This window comes from Vigna angularis, chromosome 7, assembly GCF_016808095.1.
Source record: "Vigna angularis cultivar LongXiaoDou No.4 chromosome 7, ASM1680809v1, whole genome shotgun sequence".
Classification (NCBI taxonomy): domain Eukaryota; kingdom Viridiplantae; phylum Streptophyta; class Magnoliopsida; order Fabales; family Fabaceae; genus Vigna; species Vigna angularis.
This window is the reverse complement of record NC_068976.1, coordinates 11,476,234-11,492,236: the sequence shown is the minus strand read 5'-3', so window position 1 is coordinate 11,492,236 and position 16,003 is coordinate 11,476,234. Positions and strand designations below refer to the sequence as shown.

The 16,003-nt window shown below is 30.5% G+C and overlaps 1 protein-coding gene across 1 annotated transcript; it reads left to right on the top strand.

Moving 5' to 3' along the window:
* Positions 1–10,143: 10,143 nt before the first annotated feature.
* On the top strand, positions 10,144–14,832 carry LOC108336330 (uncharacterized). Its single transcript, XM_017572745.2, has 8 exons — positions 10,144–10,374; positions 10,649–10,733; positions 10,836–10,904; positions 11,061–11,173; positions 11,496–11,607; positions 11,679–11,822; positions 12,903–13,077; positions 14,468–14,832. The coding sequence occupies exons 1-8, from the start codon at positions 10,320–10,322 to the stop codon at positions 14,603–14,605; spliced, it is 891 nt and encodes a 296-aa protein (XP_017428234.1). The 5' UTR covers positions 10,144–10,319; the 3' UTR covers positions 14,606–14,832.
* Positions 14,833–16,003: the final 1,171 nt, after the last annotated feature.

Genomic DNA, 16,003 nt, shown 5'->3' with positions numbered 1-16,003 from the left:
TTTGGTCAACATGCTAACATTTAAAATTTTTAATGTCAATTAATTTTGCAACGTTAAAATCATTTATTGGTTTTTTTTTTCCTAGTTTTATAAAAAAGAGAGTTTTTTTCTCATTCTGAAACACATCAAAATCAATCTTTTCTTATTCTCCTTTCTTATTTTCCTCTTCTAAAAATATTCTGGGTTTATTTTATACTCTCTTTTGGATCCTTGCTAGTTTTGAGATTCTCAGAGATAGTATGAGAAGTTCCTATTATATCTTGGAGAACTTGCGCAAGACATATTAGATAAGTTCTTAAGGACAGTGAATCTACATGTTTCTATCATCATTTCTACAACAACATTAAGGACTTATCGCTGACATCAACAATTCAATCCCGGAGGATCAAAACTTTGTTTCCAGAACTCAAACGGTATTTGCGAAACCACTTATAGACGTGTCAAAAGTCGAGGCCTTCTCTAGACAAAACTTCCGGAGGCTAGCAAGATGCTCGCAGCAACAATAGCTTATGATCGCATTTGTAGGGACCGCGTATGAGGATGAAGAAGAGGGAGACGAGGCGACAACTTAGAGTTCATTGGAGTTTGGATGATGAACCCTAATTTTCATGTGTCATGCCTTTGTAATGTTTGAGGAAAGGTGGAGAAGATTTTCTCTCCAGAGAAAGGAAAAGAAACAAGAAGATGAGGTACTTGAATAAATTTTCGTATACTTTACCTACAAAGAAAAATCAAAACCAAGTATTTTCTTGTTTACCAATCTTAAATATTTTAAAATTGTGGGGGTGTAGGTAATTTTACTTAATTACTTGAAGAAATAAATTTGGCTTTTCACCTAATGATATTACTCTAAATTTGGAAGTAGAGAATATGTCGTTATATATTTATATATGAACGACATGTTAATTATTGACACATGCAATAAGATAATATTTAAATTAAGGTATCTATGATCAAATTTTGAAATGAAAGACATAGGTGAAACCAATGTGATGTTAAGTATTAGAATAATAGGGAAGGGAGATAGTATATTACTATCCCAAGAACAATATATTGAGAAACTTCTTAAGAAGTTTAGGTTTTATGACCTCAAACCAGTGAGTATCCCTTATGATGCTAATTCTAAATTAATAAAAAAAAATCTATATCTTAGTCTCAGTATGCCCAGATAATCGAGAACTTATTACACTTGATGAGCTTTTCTAGACCTGATATTGCTTATGCAGTAGGTAGACTGAGTAGTTACACTTAATGTCCAATTCAGGAACATTGGGATGCACTTACTAGGCTTATGAGATACTTAAGAGGTTCAATGGATTATGCCATTGAATACATTGGATTTCCCGCTGTACTAGAAGGGTACATTGATGCTAACTAGATCTCTGATTCAGATGAGACAAAATCCACTAGTGGTTATGTATTCACACTTGGGGGTGGCGCGATTACATGGAGATCAGTTAGGCAAATAATTATTGCAAAATCAGCAATGAAATCTTAGTTTGTCGCTCTTGAGATGGCTGATAGTGAGGCTGAGTGGTTGAAAAGCTTCTTAGCAAACATTTCACTAAGAATGAAAGCAACCCCGTCGGTGTCAATACATTGTGATTGCCAATCGACAATAACTATAGCTAAAAATAAGAGTTACAATGGAAAGAATATACATATCCAATTGAGACGCAATTTGGTGAAGCGGCTGCTATAGAGTGGAACCATTTCCATTGATTATGTGAAGTGATAACGGAATCTAGCAGATCCTCTAACAAAAACCCTAGGAAGACAAATGATATTAGAAACATCGAGGGGAATTAGACTTAAGCCACTTGCAAACAAACAAGTGATGGTAACCCAACCTTTGTGATTGGAGATCCCATGAATAAGGTTCATATGGGTAAAAACAAGTCACTTGTTAGTTCTGATAACACTAAATTGATTTTAATCAATTATGTCAATTCCTATGGTGTGTGAAAGTGCTAAAGACTGCATTATTGAGAGGTTAAACTTTGTCATTAAAATTCTATGTGGTGAAAGAATTTTTGCTTAAACAAAGTTTTTAATGATTTTCATATCTCTTACAGGTGGTGAATGATTTGTAGCATACACTTGATGAAATCACCTATATGAGTGTCGAGTGGAGCCGCTTGCATGAGATCTTGGCATGATCTCTAGAGTACTCATGAATATCGGGCACGCACATAGCCTAGTAAGCGCAACACAATGATAACAAGGATTGTGGAGGTGTATTGTGATTGATAAAACCTCTAATACATGTCAAGTGTCTTTGGTTCATATAGCTTGCTATACCAACTACACTGTGTGTTAAGTTTCTAAATTTAAGACTGGTTCATATAGCTTGCTATACCAGCTCTGATGCATTACATCCTTTGAGGTCCAGAATAAAAGTTTTTATCTTTTCTCTCAACTTTCTTTTGCAATAAGTGGGCGATTGTTGTAATAATAATTGTTAGATTATTGCAAAAGAGACGTTGCTTAACGGTAGTATGTCAACATTCAAAATTTTCAATGTCAATTAATTTTGCAACCTTAAAATCATTGATTGGTTTTAATTTCTTTTATTTACTTTATTCTTTCCTAACTCTATAAATAGAGAGCTCTTCCCCCATTCCAAAACACACCAAAAGTAGTCTTCTCTCATTCTTCTTTCTTCTTTCCCTCTTCTAAAAATATTTTGGGTTTATTTTATACTCTTTAGATATTCTGGAAAGTATTTTGGGTTTATTTTATACTCTTTAGATATTTTGGAAAGTTCCTGTTGTATTCTGAGAAACTTGCACAATATACCGTAAATAAGTTCTTAAGGACAATGAATCTACACGCCTAAGAAAATTTTGTTCGTGTTTTTGTCAGCATTTCTACAACATTATATCACTCTAGTGTTATCCTTGTTGCTTGAATTATTGGTGTTATCACTTACATAACTTATATGTTAATCAAACGATAATAAAGATAAACCAATTCTCCTTTAGAAGCATATCACTCAAGTATTATTGGTATTACTCTCAAATAATATGATATATTGCTTAAATAATAATGTTATAACTTGGAGATGAAATGCTAGTAAATATTCAACTTTTCCAATTGACAAAAGTGATCAAAGCTATAATTACTTACTTCAATGACTTTGAAGTAGAGTTCAATATGTGTTCCTTTTCAATAAATTTATGTGTTTTGTGTATATCTGAGTAATTGTTTTTTAATAAAAACTAGGATGGTATACATCAATATGAGACTTTGACATCCAAATGAAGATACACCCAAACACTAAAAAACCATGCCATGATACAAAAATGAAAAGCTTCAAAGTGAATAAGATTACCCTATCCTAAAGAATGGGACACTAATTCTATTAAAAAAGAAATCTATACTAAGAATAGGAGGCAAAATATTATATTAAACAAAATCTTATCTTTTATCAATTCTTTGGCTATCAAAACAATGATTGTCTTCCCTATAAATGCAAGAAAATTTAAAGTTAATCTCTCTACCTATCTAAAACCACTTCAACCAACATCCATGAAGAGTTTGAAAAACATCCAAGAATTATTAAAAGCTTGACACAAAAATGATATAATCACATTCAAGACATACTCTCTTGAAATCATGAGTTTTAGCAAGCTCAATAGCCAAGATAACAACCATAATATGTGCATATAAAGACTTTAATGTTGGGATAAACAGAAAAATCACTGATGTACTCTTTAATACTCCCTCTAAAAATGTTATTATTACCAACATGATTGGGACAACCTTTGATTGCATCATCTGTGTTCACTTTGTCCCACCTAATACTTGGTATGCACTTACCAACATGTCAAATATTTTACCATCCTAAGCCTAGTCTGAACATAAAATAAAAGGTAAAAATAAGAATGTTAATAATATCATTATTCATATTATTCTTAGAAGCATGACCTGACTTACTGGTATACCATTAGGTAGCAAGCAAATTTGAAGTCCAATTTCTATGGAAACCTAACACGATTCCTCATTCTCCGAAGCATCTAATATATGTTGTAACAATAGTATGAATGTCTTTAACCAACAAACTCCTGCCATCCTTTAAGAAAATTACAATATCCAAGTTATTAAGAAGATCAAACTCAAAAAATTTGTTGCAACCAAACCTAAAACTTGATAATCATGTGGCAATCATAAAAGATAAGTTAACTGCTATCATCCTTCAAATTACAAACACTATACATAGAACAAAGATTAACATATCTATATTGAAACTTATTATCAATAAGTACTTACGTAGGAGTTTTCACAAAACTAGAAATTTAGTTAGAGAATAAAAATATTTCAAATAAGGAACCCTAAACAACAACGTTTATCTAAGAGTGACAAAACTCTCGTTCAACTTTTTACGTAAAACTCCTTGATTCTCCCAAGACCCAAGTGGAGACTTCTTGTAAATTAGAAATAGTGATATAATGTACATTCTTGGGTGTGAATCATTGATAATGTAATATTTAATACTCTTTATCTTAAATTTAATATATCATTATGCATGTTATGTTTGGCTGTCGTGGTAAGACATGATATATTGAACTAGTTGTGGCTCGTAGTATTAAGTATGTAAGTCCATTATTAAAAAGAAATATCCTTATTTCACTAACCGTCTATATCACATATATAGTAATTCATAAGGTAATGAAAAATTGAAGAAGTTTTTGCATCACTATTATATACTTGTACAATTAACATATATTGACTTATGAAATTGAGATTTTGTGTAAATAAAAATGCTTAAAATAAGTTAGATATTAGTCTTTAATGGGATATACTTGATATATGTTTGTCATTGTTGATAACCTACATTTTTTATGTTTTATATTTAATTTTTTGTTGTGATTGTATTTAGTATGTGAACAAAGGGTGTAACATGTTTAAATGGTATTTTTTTGTTTTTGTGTATAAAAATTTTCTTTTATGTATATATTTTTTTCGACAAAATTTAGTTTTGTAATTTTTTTTTATTGATTTTTAAAATCTAGGACAAAAATTATTAAGATTTGAACTAATTCTAATTTTAAATCTAAGTTTAGAGAGGAAAAATATAATTAATCTTTATATATTATTTACATTCTTATCAATCAATACATACTACTATTTTACATTATATAATAATAGTAACAATTTACAATATCATTATCATTGCAATAATAACATAACTACATATACATATTAAAATATAAGAATATGATAATGACATTATAATTTTTTTTTCTAAATTATCAATTAAATAATTAAAGTTCATAACATGATAAATGATGCTGCTTTTAATATAACAAAATAGTAAAGAAAAAAAGGGTCACAAGATTCCAATCACCAATATTTATCAAAATGAAAGACGCATTCTTTATTGGAGCTAGAATCCATATTCATAACATAGATGAATCCATTAAAAGGAAGGTTTTTGATTGTGATAATGACAAGTATGAGAATATAAGGTAAAGTAATGGTGGTGCACATTTTAAGAGGTGGTTTAAGTATTGGAGTTAACAAATTATAAAAGTTAGGTTTTCATATCTTTTTTGGTTTTTGTAATGTATTATTTATCTTATTGTTTTGATTTCTATACTTACTTTTATTTAGTAATATGAAATTATATTATTTTATCTTCGTATTGTAAGGGATTTAAAAACAAAAAAAGACTATATTTGTGAAAACTAAAATGACAAAATAGTATATTATATTGATTATTTTTATATTTAAGTCTTTAATTTATTAAAGGTAGAAATTTATTATATTTATGATTTTTAGAAAATATTATGTTATTTCTGCACAAAAATATTTTTTTTGGAAATAAATAATTTATAACCCTTTTCTATTTATTTAAAGATATGTCTTTGTTTTATTCATTTTTCTGATAAATTTAAAAAAGATAAGACATCATAAAATTTTAACCAGTTTATTAATTAAATTTTTATATGTGTGTATATATAATAACATGCTTTTTTACCAAATTAAAAATGAAATCGAACAAAATAAAATTATAAAAAAAATTATTTTTAATATCTCATGTTTAAGTGGACTTTATTTTTAATATTTCAAAATTAAAATTGTTCTTTTTAGTTATAACTAAAAAAATTGATTTAGTTCTTTTTTGTTGCAGTGTTTTTCTTTTATATATATATATATATATATATATATATATATATATATATATATATATATATATATATATATATATATATATATATATATATATATATAATCATTATCAAAATAATACTAGGTTTGACAGGAATGCTTTTTAGTCAAATTTTCACAATCTTTTTAAAGGGAGGTGAGAATATTTCTCAAGAAAAGATAGAATTTATTTTCTGATAAAATATTATGTAGTTTAATTAAATCGTAACAAATTAAAGATTTTGATAAAAATAGTACAATATCTTTTTATTTCTAAGCTTATTTAAATATTTTTAGGAGTACTTCTCAAAACTAATAAAATAAAAGTTAATAATTTATATGAATCATAATTTGTAGAATTTTTTATTTCATGATGATTTTTGGATTTGGGAATTTGATTATGGATCTTTATTTTTAAAGTAAAATTTTATTTTTATTTCATATATATATAATAATATAAATTTTTTATTTTTGTCTGGCTTCATCTTTATTGTAATACGATTTATACCCTTATTTGCACTTATATTTTTTATTTTAAATATTAATTAAATAATACTTAAAAAAATAAAAATTACATTAAAAATTGCTATTGTTTAGAGTTAAGTATTCATTTTTTTAAAATTTTAAATATCAATAAAATATTATAATTATATAAATATCAAAGTTACATAAATGTCAAATAATTATAAAAATATATATTAAGTACATATAAATAATAAATAAATAAGTTACAAAGTAAGGTAAAAAATAATATAAAATTTTAAATTACATAATAAATTAAACAAAGATTGCATAAGAAAAACATCAGAACATACAAAATACAAGCACACAACAGAGTGAGTAAGCTAGTTTAAAAAAAGATTAATCACATACTAATATACTAAGCTTCATACAATTACACTATTCATTCACATCACATAAACTCTTCATACATAACACCACACTGAATTTGACTGTTCAGACTTAGAATGATTGCAGCTATGACGAGTCGTGCACTCGTGGTGACTTCTACTGCTTTGCAAAGCCATTGCCAATAGGTTTCACCCTACCACACTCACGAGGTTAGTCTGTTATCAACCTTGGGCCATACTGGAAGCACCCAAGACCAGGACCTCCTACTACTCCTCACGACATGGATCAATCCTCTCTACTTGAGAATGAAAGACCATTGGAGTTTCAGGATAACCTCCAACACTAAGCTCTTGCATTCATTCTAAACTTACTTGAATCTCAACAAGAGATTTCACTTTGAATCACAACGTAGAGCACCACCATGTACCCTCTCCTTGAGGATCATGGAATTACGTCCATTAACCATACTTTGAACTTTACACTTTGAAATCACCAACTTACACTTGGAAACACAACATACATCAATAACCAATGATATTACATATAATACAACTTAAACTTACTTATAAAGCACTCAATGTTTCATGTAAAACAACTTAAGATCAAAAGAAAAGTGAACTAGAACTGAACCCCTCGCACAGCGCACACATTCGCATAGCGAAACTAGAGGCTTCTCGCACAACAACTTAGCTCGTTATGCGAATCCTCAAACAGACACCCAACCCTCTAAACCATTCGCATAGTGGTTAGACTCGATATGCGAATAAACCATGACTTGAATCAAACCCCAGACCCCTCGCATAGTGTCTCATCTCGTTATGCGAGAACCTTAGATAGTGACTCATGCTCCTTAAGCACTCGCAGAACGAAACCCATTCGTTGTTTGAATAAAATGAATAATAGTCCCATACCCCAACCAGTAACATAGTGACTTGATTCGCTATGTGAATCATCAAACAGAGAGCAACCTTCTCAATCCATTTGCACAGCGCACCCATTCGTTGTGTGAATGCCTTGGCAGAGAGCATCTCGCCAAGGTGACTCGCTATGTGAATCCATTCGCACAACGAGTCTACATAATCTGCAGAACGAAATTCTGCAGAATTATGCAACTCAACCACAACTTACCAATTCTAAACATTTTTCCCAACTTCTAACACCCCTAGATTGTTGTATATACTTAATTAGACTTGACTAAGTGATTCTAAACCTTCCTAACATCAATCTAAAGTGTTTATGCATCAATTCCTACTCTAAAACATCAATTCCATTAACTTAGAGACTCAAATCCAATTCTACCACTTTGAACCTGGTTTTGACCATTTTAATGATTCAAACAAGTCACATACAACTTACCTAAACTGCCCAAACAGACCATACCAGTACTAGAACTCAAATTCACTACCTCACTTCCTCTAAAAAGACTCTAAACAAGCACAATTCACTTCACTTTCTACCTCATCACTACCACAACAGATTACTCACAACCAGTACCTCCAACATACACAATTACAACAATTAGATTCATCCAAACCAATTCATAATCATCATTTTACAGTTTACACAATTTGACGTTTAAATAACACACAATTAAATCTACTCAAAACCTAATGTTCAACTCAAACAGCGCTATAACACAGATTTTATCACACACATGTCATACTACTAATTAAATCAATAATCTAGCATTCCTTACCTTAGAGACAAACAGCCCAACTCACAGAGTTACACCAACTGTACCTTGCACTGCAAGAAAATTCAACAGAAACCTACAACTCACCAATTGGTGATAGAAAACAACTCTTAGAACCAAAATTGAGCTGAAAATTGAAGAAAGAAACTGCAAGACGGATGCAATAGCACTACTTGCATGATCCAGAATCAAGAACAAGAGGAGAAAGAGGACAAACGGCTTACCAGCTAGAATCACAGAATTGATCGGTTAAGATCGAAGCCCTCTATGCCGTGGACGTTTGGGCACCTCCTGATCGTCAATCAGACAACTCAGTAGCGAGAAATGGTAGAGTGAAGTCAGAGAACTCAGAGAAATGGTGTTCTAAAGAGATGAAGTGTTCTTAGAATAATGAGACGTGTTTATAAAATTTCTATTTATCTTATAAGATTTTTTTAAAGTAAAATAATATGTCTCATTATTTTAATACACCTATCTACTCTAATACTCTATTTTCTAGGTCCTACAATAATCATTCCATTCTCATATATAATTTAGAAAAAAATTGTATTACTTATATTAATAATTCGCATCAAAATTAAGTCAAATTAAAATAATAGTCTGGAAAAAAAAAAGGTTCATTTACCATCCTTAATTTCTAATTATAAAAAGGAAATTTTTACTCCTAGAACTCCTTTGAAGGAAAACAAACGTATTGTATGAAATTCTTATAATAATATATAAAAATAGAGTACATATTCAAGTAAATAATTTGTAGGTATTTTTCATAAGTACAATCTTTGACAATAATTAGAAAGAAATCACAACAATGCAACTTTTCTAAAACTTAATCATATAAAAACAATCATTATAATATACCTAATTCATTATTTTGATTCTAGTATTTTCTTACCTTTTTAATTTTTATAATACGATATTTTATTCTTCTGATTTCCATTATTAAGTATAATATGATAGAAAAAATGTTATCGTTACACATAACATAATATACATCTTGGTAATTTGATATTTCGTTATCACATAATAATTTAGCGAATGATAGTATATGATAAACATATAGATTAAAAAATTATAGCCTCAAATTTATAAATATCGTATGAGCGACTATATAGTGGAAATAAAAAAAATCAATAAAATAATAATGAATTAAAAACAATAATAAGAAAAAAAATCCAAATTCATTAGTGAAACACTAATATAGTAAAATGAGAGAAAATAATTACGTGATACATAATGCAAGTATAATAATAACCAAAAGCAAAAGGAGAAAAAAAAGATAAAGTTAATTTAAATTTTTTGTTTTAACTAACAAATATAATAAAATTCGCTAAAAAAAGATAAAGTTATATATTTCTTTATCCTAACTACCAAATCTTTTTTATGAAAAAAAAAAACTACCAACTTTCTTTCGCTCTTAATTTAAAAACACGGTTACATAATTTTTCTCAAAAAACTAGTTCTAGAGTTGCAGCAGTGGTTGGAAAGAGAAAGAAGAATAAAACAGCTTAGAACATTGCAATCAGACACTTCCGAAGTTAAACTATTTGAAAAAGGAAATCCTTCAGCCCCTTCCATTCAGTTTTAGGTTTTTTGTTTTTCTTTTCCACTCAAATCCTCAATCATGGCCACCAAGGTCAGGAGACCCTCCCATGCTGGTTCTTGGTACACCGACAACCGTAAGTCCCTCAAATTATCATTCACGATTCACCAATTTCGAGTTCAATTCGCTGATCAGGTTCAGATTTCATTTTTTAATCTTTCGATCGCTGTTTCTCTCGATACATGCAATTGGGTCGAAGTTTGTTCATAAATTAAACGGTTTGATTGTTTTGAACTACTTCATGAACAGTTAAAGTTTTCAACTTTCTGTTCTTTTGGTTCATTCACCTGTTATCAGTTACACCCTTCTACTTATGTTTGTGATTTTAAAATTTTTATTTTTATTTTCAGCTAAGCAGCTCTCAGAGGAACTTGATGGGTGGCTGCAATCCTGTGGTTTGGCTAAGTCTCCTGAGGTGCGGGGAGTGATAGCACCGTAAGTGGAAGTGCCCTTTTTATTTTTATTGATTTTGATTTTTGAGATAAAGAAACAACTCTAATGTGTCTTTGTGGTGCAACTGGAATGTTATGATGTTAGACATGCAGGTTATTCCTATTCAGGAAGAGCTGCTGCTTATGCCTTTGGAAACATTGATCCATCAAACATGTGGGTTTCTTTCTTGTTTGCTGCTCTTATTCTTCTCAGATTCATTTGTTCATGGAAACAGGATTACCTTGCTTGTTCTTTTTGCTTGTGCTGCTGTAGTTTCTGCTAACTTATGGATTATTGTTGTTTTTTCTTTATGTTTTATGGTGGTGTTAGTACACGCGTCTTCCTTCTTGGTCCTTCTCACCACTATTACACTCCAAAGTGTGCACTTTCAACTGCAACTGTCTACAAGACTCCCATAGGTGACCTGCCTATTGATTTGGAAGGTACCTCTATAACTGTATGAAATCTTTAAGGATATTAAACTGTGATCATTCTTGCTTATATTTTCAGCACGGATTTGAATGCGAGATTATTTGTGTGAATGTAGTGTTCTTTGTGTAATATTGATGAGGAGGTATTCAATGAATTGAGAAATTGGAAATAAGTAGATCATATTGATATGGAAAATCAAATTTATGTGATGCTGGTTTGTTTCTACGATGGTAAATTATTTGAATTGATTTGCTGAGAACTGATTCATTCTGTTTGACTTTGACAATGGTCCTTTTTTTCCTTGTTGCTCACATCTAACTTTTGTTTTGCCAGTTATTGAGGAGCTTAAAGCTACAGGGAAATTTGAACTGATGGATATTCGTGTTGATGAAGCTGAACATAGCATGGAAATGCACCTACCATATCTTGCTAAAGTATTTGAAGGGTAGGTTTTGTTATATAGAGCTTCCAGTTTTGAAGCTGTGCAACAGGGACTAAATTCAAATGCTGATGCAGGTACCAGGTGAAAATTGTACCCATTTTAGTTGGTGCTGTTAGTGCTGAAAATGAAGCTATGTATGGACAGATTCTTGCCAAATATGTAGATAATCCCAGTAACTTCTTCTCTATTTCATCAGACTTTTGTCACTGGGGATCTCGGTATGTACAATTTGTAAACTTTCAACTACCTCTGTTTTTACACATTCCAATATCCCCTTCCCAAAGGGAAAATTTCTATGCTTAGGAATTCCGTATTTCAGGAATCATAAATAAAGATTTTCGCAATTACTTTTGATTGAATTTTCCCAGTAACATTAATTATTTATCACATTAAATGATTTTACAGCATTAAAACCTTTGAAAATTTGGGCACCTTTCCATGAGAACAATTTTGTAGGAAACATAAGTAAAAAAATCAGGGAACAAAATGTTTCCTGGGAATGCTATTTTGTTAAATAATAAACCAAACAAATTAACACTCTAGTAGGAAACAAATTCCTACTTCTAATTCCCAAGGAACTACAGACTTCCCTTCTATCAAATATTCCTCTACAGTTGTTTGAGATGTGTTAACAAAAGCACACAAAAACAAACATTAACACTCTAGTATTGTTTTCCTTGGTCATTTGTTTGACTAGTTAGATGATTTACATTGTTCAAATAATATGCTTGGAGCTTATTACAATCCTTCAAAACCAGCTTAAAAGTGTAAAAATACTCTTGCTTTATGAGAACTACCTAAGCCTTATCTCTAATGGATATGTGAGATTAAACAACCCTGCACGAAGAAGGTGCTCCAAAGAGGCTGTTGCAATTAAGGCAGGCAAGGTGTATAACTCCAACAAGTCTAGGATAGACTTTTTACCATTTGATTTTGTGGCCTAAATCAATCTCACAAAATTGGTTTGTTAGTGAGAATTATCCAAACTTTATAGGTCCTACTTAGATTCCTAGTTGATGTGGGAACTAAAGTACGCAACACACCTCTCACATCCTGCACAATGAAGTTGCTCCAAAGAGACCACAATTAAGGCAGGTTATGGGTGATTTCAATTAAGGTGACTTTCCAACAAACAAATAGACTCCAGTGTTTTGAATGCTGTACACTTCTGCTTATTGATCATGGTTATGTATGTTATGAATATCTCTTGTCTCATTAGTTCGAAGCAGATGTAGACTATTGTGCATTTAAAGATCTTTTTTCGTTGATATAACCTTCTGATTAACATTTTGTGTCAGATTCAATTACATGCACTATGACAAGAAGCACGGGCCTATATACAAATCTATTGAGGCCCTAGACAAGATGGGCATGGATATCATAGAAACAGGAGATCCAGATTCGTTCAAACAATATCTGTTGGAGTATGACAATACAATATGTGGAAGACATCCAATTAGTGTTTTTCTTCATGTAAGTTCCTTGTAGCAATACTCTTATGAAAGTATCTCTTGCCTAATTTGAGAACCTTGATACAACTTGAAGTAAAGAACAATAATAATATTGTATCATTGTTGTTATTATAAATCATGTTTTCTTATCACACCAATGTCAAATCTGATCCTCTAATCCATAACCTTACAAAAGGACATATCACATTTATCCATGAAAAACATAGGGCAAATGAACCTAGGAACACTATCCCACAAGTATAGCCTTGAGATCTAGTGCCAAACTGAACAAGTTTATCAGCACATTGATTACCCTCTCCGTCATGCACAAATTGAATAAATAGTATTACTAATTACCAAACAATTCAGCCACCTACTATGAAGTTCCCAAGGAATAATTGAAGTGTTGGACTAAACTTGAATAACAAGTTGAGTCACTCAGTCCAAAGATTAGTCCAACTTTTGAAGGTAACAACTTCCATAGTCAGATTCACACGCATCACCTCAACATATAAAGGCACTATGAACACCAAGATCCGAAGAGAAACCACCTACAATGGAAGCATGATGATCTTTAAAAATATCCCCACACCAGATACACCAGGAGAACCTTTAGCTGTCCCATCAGTATGACAAGGTGGAGGAAGCCAAAAAAAACAGGAAAATAGGATCTACCTTCATAGGATGTATGTCTACTCCAAAACTTTTAAGAATAATGAGCTTTGGTGTTGGGCAACATACAACCAGTACATAAATTCTAGGCCCATTTGACCTCAACATATTTGACGCTTTTAATTCTTTCATAAGATAATGTATGATTAACATAGAAGGTCTTATTCCTTGTTTTGCATATAGCTTTCATAGAGGTTACTGACTAGGTTGGTTTTCAATTTCATTCCAGTTTTATTTGGGAGGCCAAGTAATATATCTAGCTTTCTGAAGTTTCCCTATTTTGTGTCACCAGCCTAAATGAACTATTTTTGAGTCCATCAATAGGCAAATGTTTGAAGTCAGTGTTTTTATTATTTTTTTGATCTTGGGATTTCTTGAAGCATTACTTGTGATTTCGCTATTGTACTAGAGAATTTGAGAACTAGTTTGAGGCATCTTTTGTGAAACTTGAAAGATAAGATTGCAAAATCTAGTTTCACTTAACTGGCATTTTACTAGTTTCTTCAGCTCCTACTTTAAAAAGAATTAATGGTGTATAATGTTTACCAGCATTTCTTGCAAGTTTTATAGGGTGCGGGTACGTAGACATTCACTAAATATTGGTAATAAAATTGAAGGATGACTATCTGGTCTTATATGGTATCTCTTGATCCATATATTTTGTAGCTTATAACCTGAAATGGGTTTTTCTGTTCGTTGCTGATCCTCTATTTACTTCCAATCTTTTGCAATTTTATCAGATGCTGAGGAACAGCTCAACAAAGATAAAAATCAAATTTCTTCGCTATGAGCAGTCTAGCCAGTGCAAAAGTAACAGGGATAGTAGTGTTAGTTATGCATCTGCAGCAGCAAAAACTGATGAATCAAGCTCCAGTTGAAGGTCTTCATTTATGTGGCATTCAGCATTGTCATTTCCTTTAAATCGACTATTTATATTTAAGCTTTGAACATTTGGATATTATGTTCCATGTTTATAGATCATTCTCACTAACATATATCACTTGTCTTTAGCCCGGGGAAGTTGTCAAATAATCAAATTCTTTTACACGAACATGCTTGGACAGTTGTGACTATGAACATGGAGTTGATGATGTTTTGGTTGCAACTGTCAAATTGCCAACATCAGCTTTTTTTGTTTTTTTTTTAATGTGGTCTTAGCTGCGGTAGTGATGTGATAGTACTATCAGTGCTTGCAGTGGTTTTACATCTTAATTTTGATGTATTCATATTAGAAAACTTAAAAATATTTCGTTAGAAACTTGCTGATGAAATTCTTAAATAAAACAAAAGCTTTTTCGGCCCAAAATTGTTGAAGAGGAAAATTTTGAGATCATCCAACAACAACCAAAACAAGGGAAAAATGCTTTTCATACAGAAGGTTTTGTGATTGTCAGGTTGTAAGCAGTTTTGTTAAGGGAATTGTTATCTGTCTGCTGAGTGTCTTGGTGTGGATGATTAAAGTGACACGACAATCATTTATTTGAGATGTAATAAAGAAGATTTATTTGTTTTAAGGTAAAATGTGTTTTCATGCAAAAACAAAGCAATTTTTTTCCTTTTTAAATCTAAAATTTGAGTGTTTTAGTATATCACGTTTTGGTCCCGTGTTAAAGTGTCTTTAATTTCCAGAAATTTTTTTAAAACAATTTTAGGAAAGTTTTTTATTCAAATTAGAAAAAATTCTCACTTTACATGTGGCAATATTTAATAGAATAATACATGGACGCTTGAAAATTCACAGTTTTCTAGATAAATATTTTGCTACCAATTAATTAATGTTTTTTTAATTTGATTGGAGATAACAATTGTGTGTATAAATGTAGATGAAATTACAATAATAAAACAGTTAACCATCTTTCCTTTGAATCATATTTTTCAAAACTCATTCTTAGTCTGAAAGGTTTTCAAATGGACCATGCCTACAAAATTTTATACATCATTATAAACTTAATTTATGTATAATTTATATAAATCAAAATACATGTAATATATATTTTTTAAAATATAATGAAATATAAATCATTTGATGAGAGTATTATTGTTTAATTTAAGCAAAATTTAAGATAAATAATTGTATAAAATTATAATTTAGTAGATGGATAGACTAACAATCACTTTTTATATACAATAATTATAGTGCAAACTACACTTTTATAAATGAATTATTGATCCCATTGAAATTTTCTCATTAAACAAGTCCATAAAAGTCAAATTTTCAGCAGTGAAATATATTTTCATCTTAAATGAGATTAGAGATTTATATCAGTAACTTCCAT

What these genes read in the sequence shown, in the direction of transcription:
- LOC108336330 (XM_017572745.2), top strand. Translation starts at nt 10,320, where the DNA reads ATGGCCACCAAGGTCAGGAGACCCTCCCATGCTGGTTCTTGGTACACC. An exon ending in GTGCGGGGAGTGATAGCACC is followed by an intron (nt 10,734 to 10,835) that starts GTAAGTGGAAGT and finishes TTATGATGTTAG; the next exon opens with ACATGCAGGTTATTCCTATT. An exon ending in TTTTGTCACTGGGGATCTCG is followed by an intron (nt 11,823 to 12,902) that starts GTATGTACAATT and finishes ATTTTGTGTCAG; the next exon opens with ATTCAATTACATGCACTATG.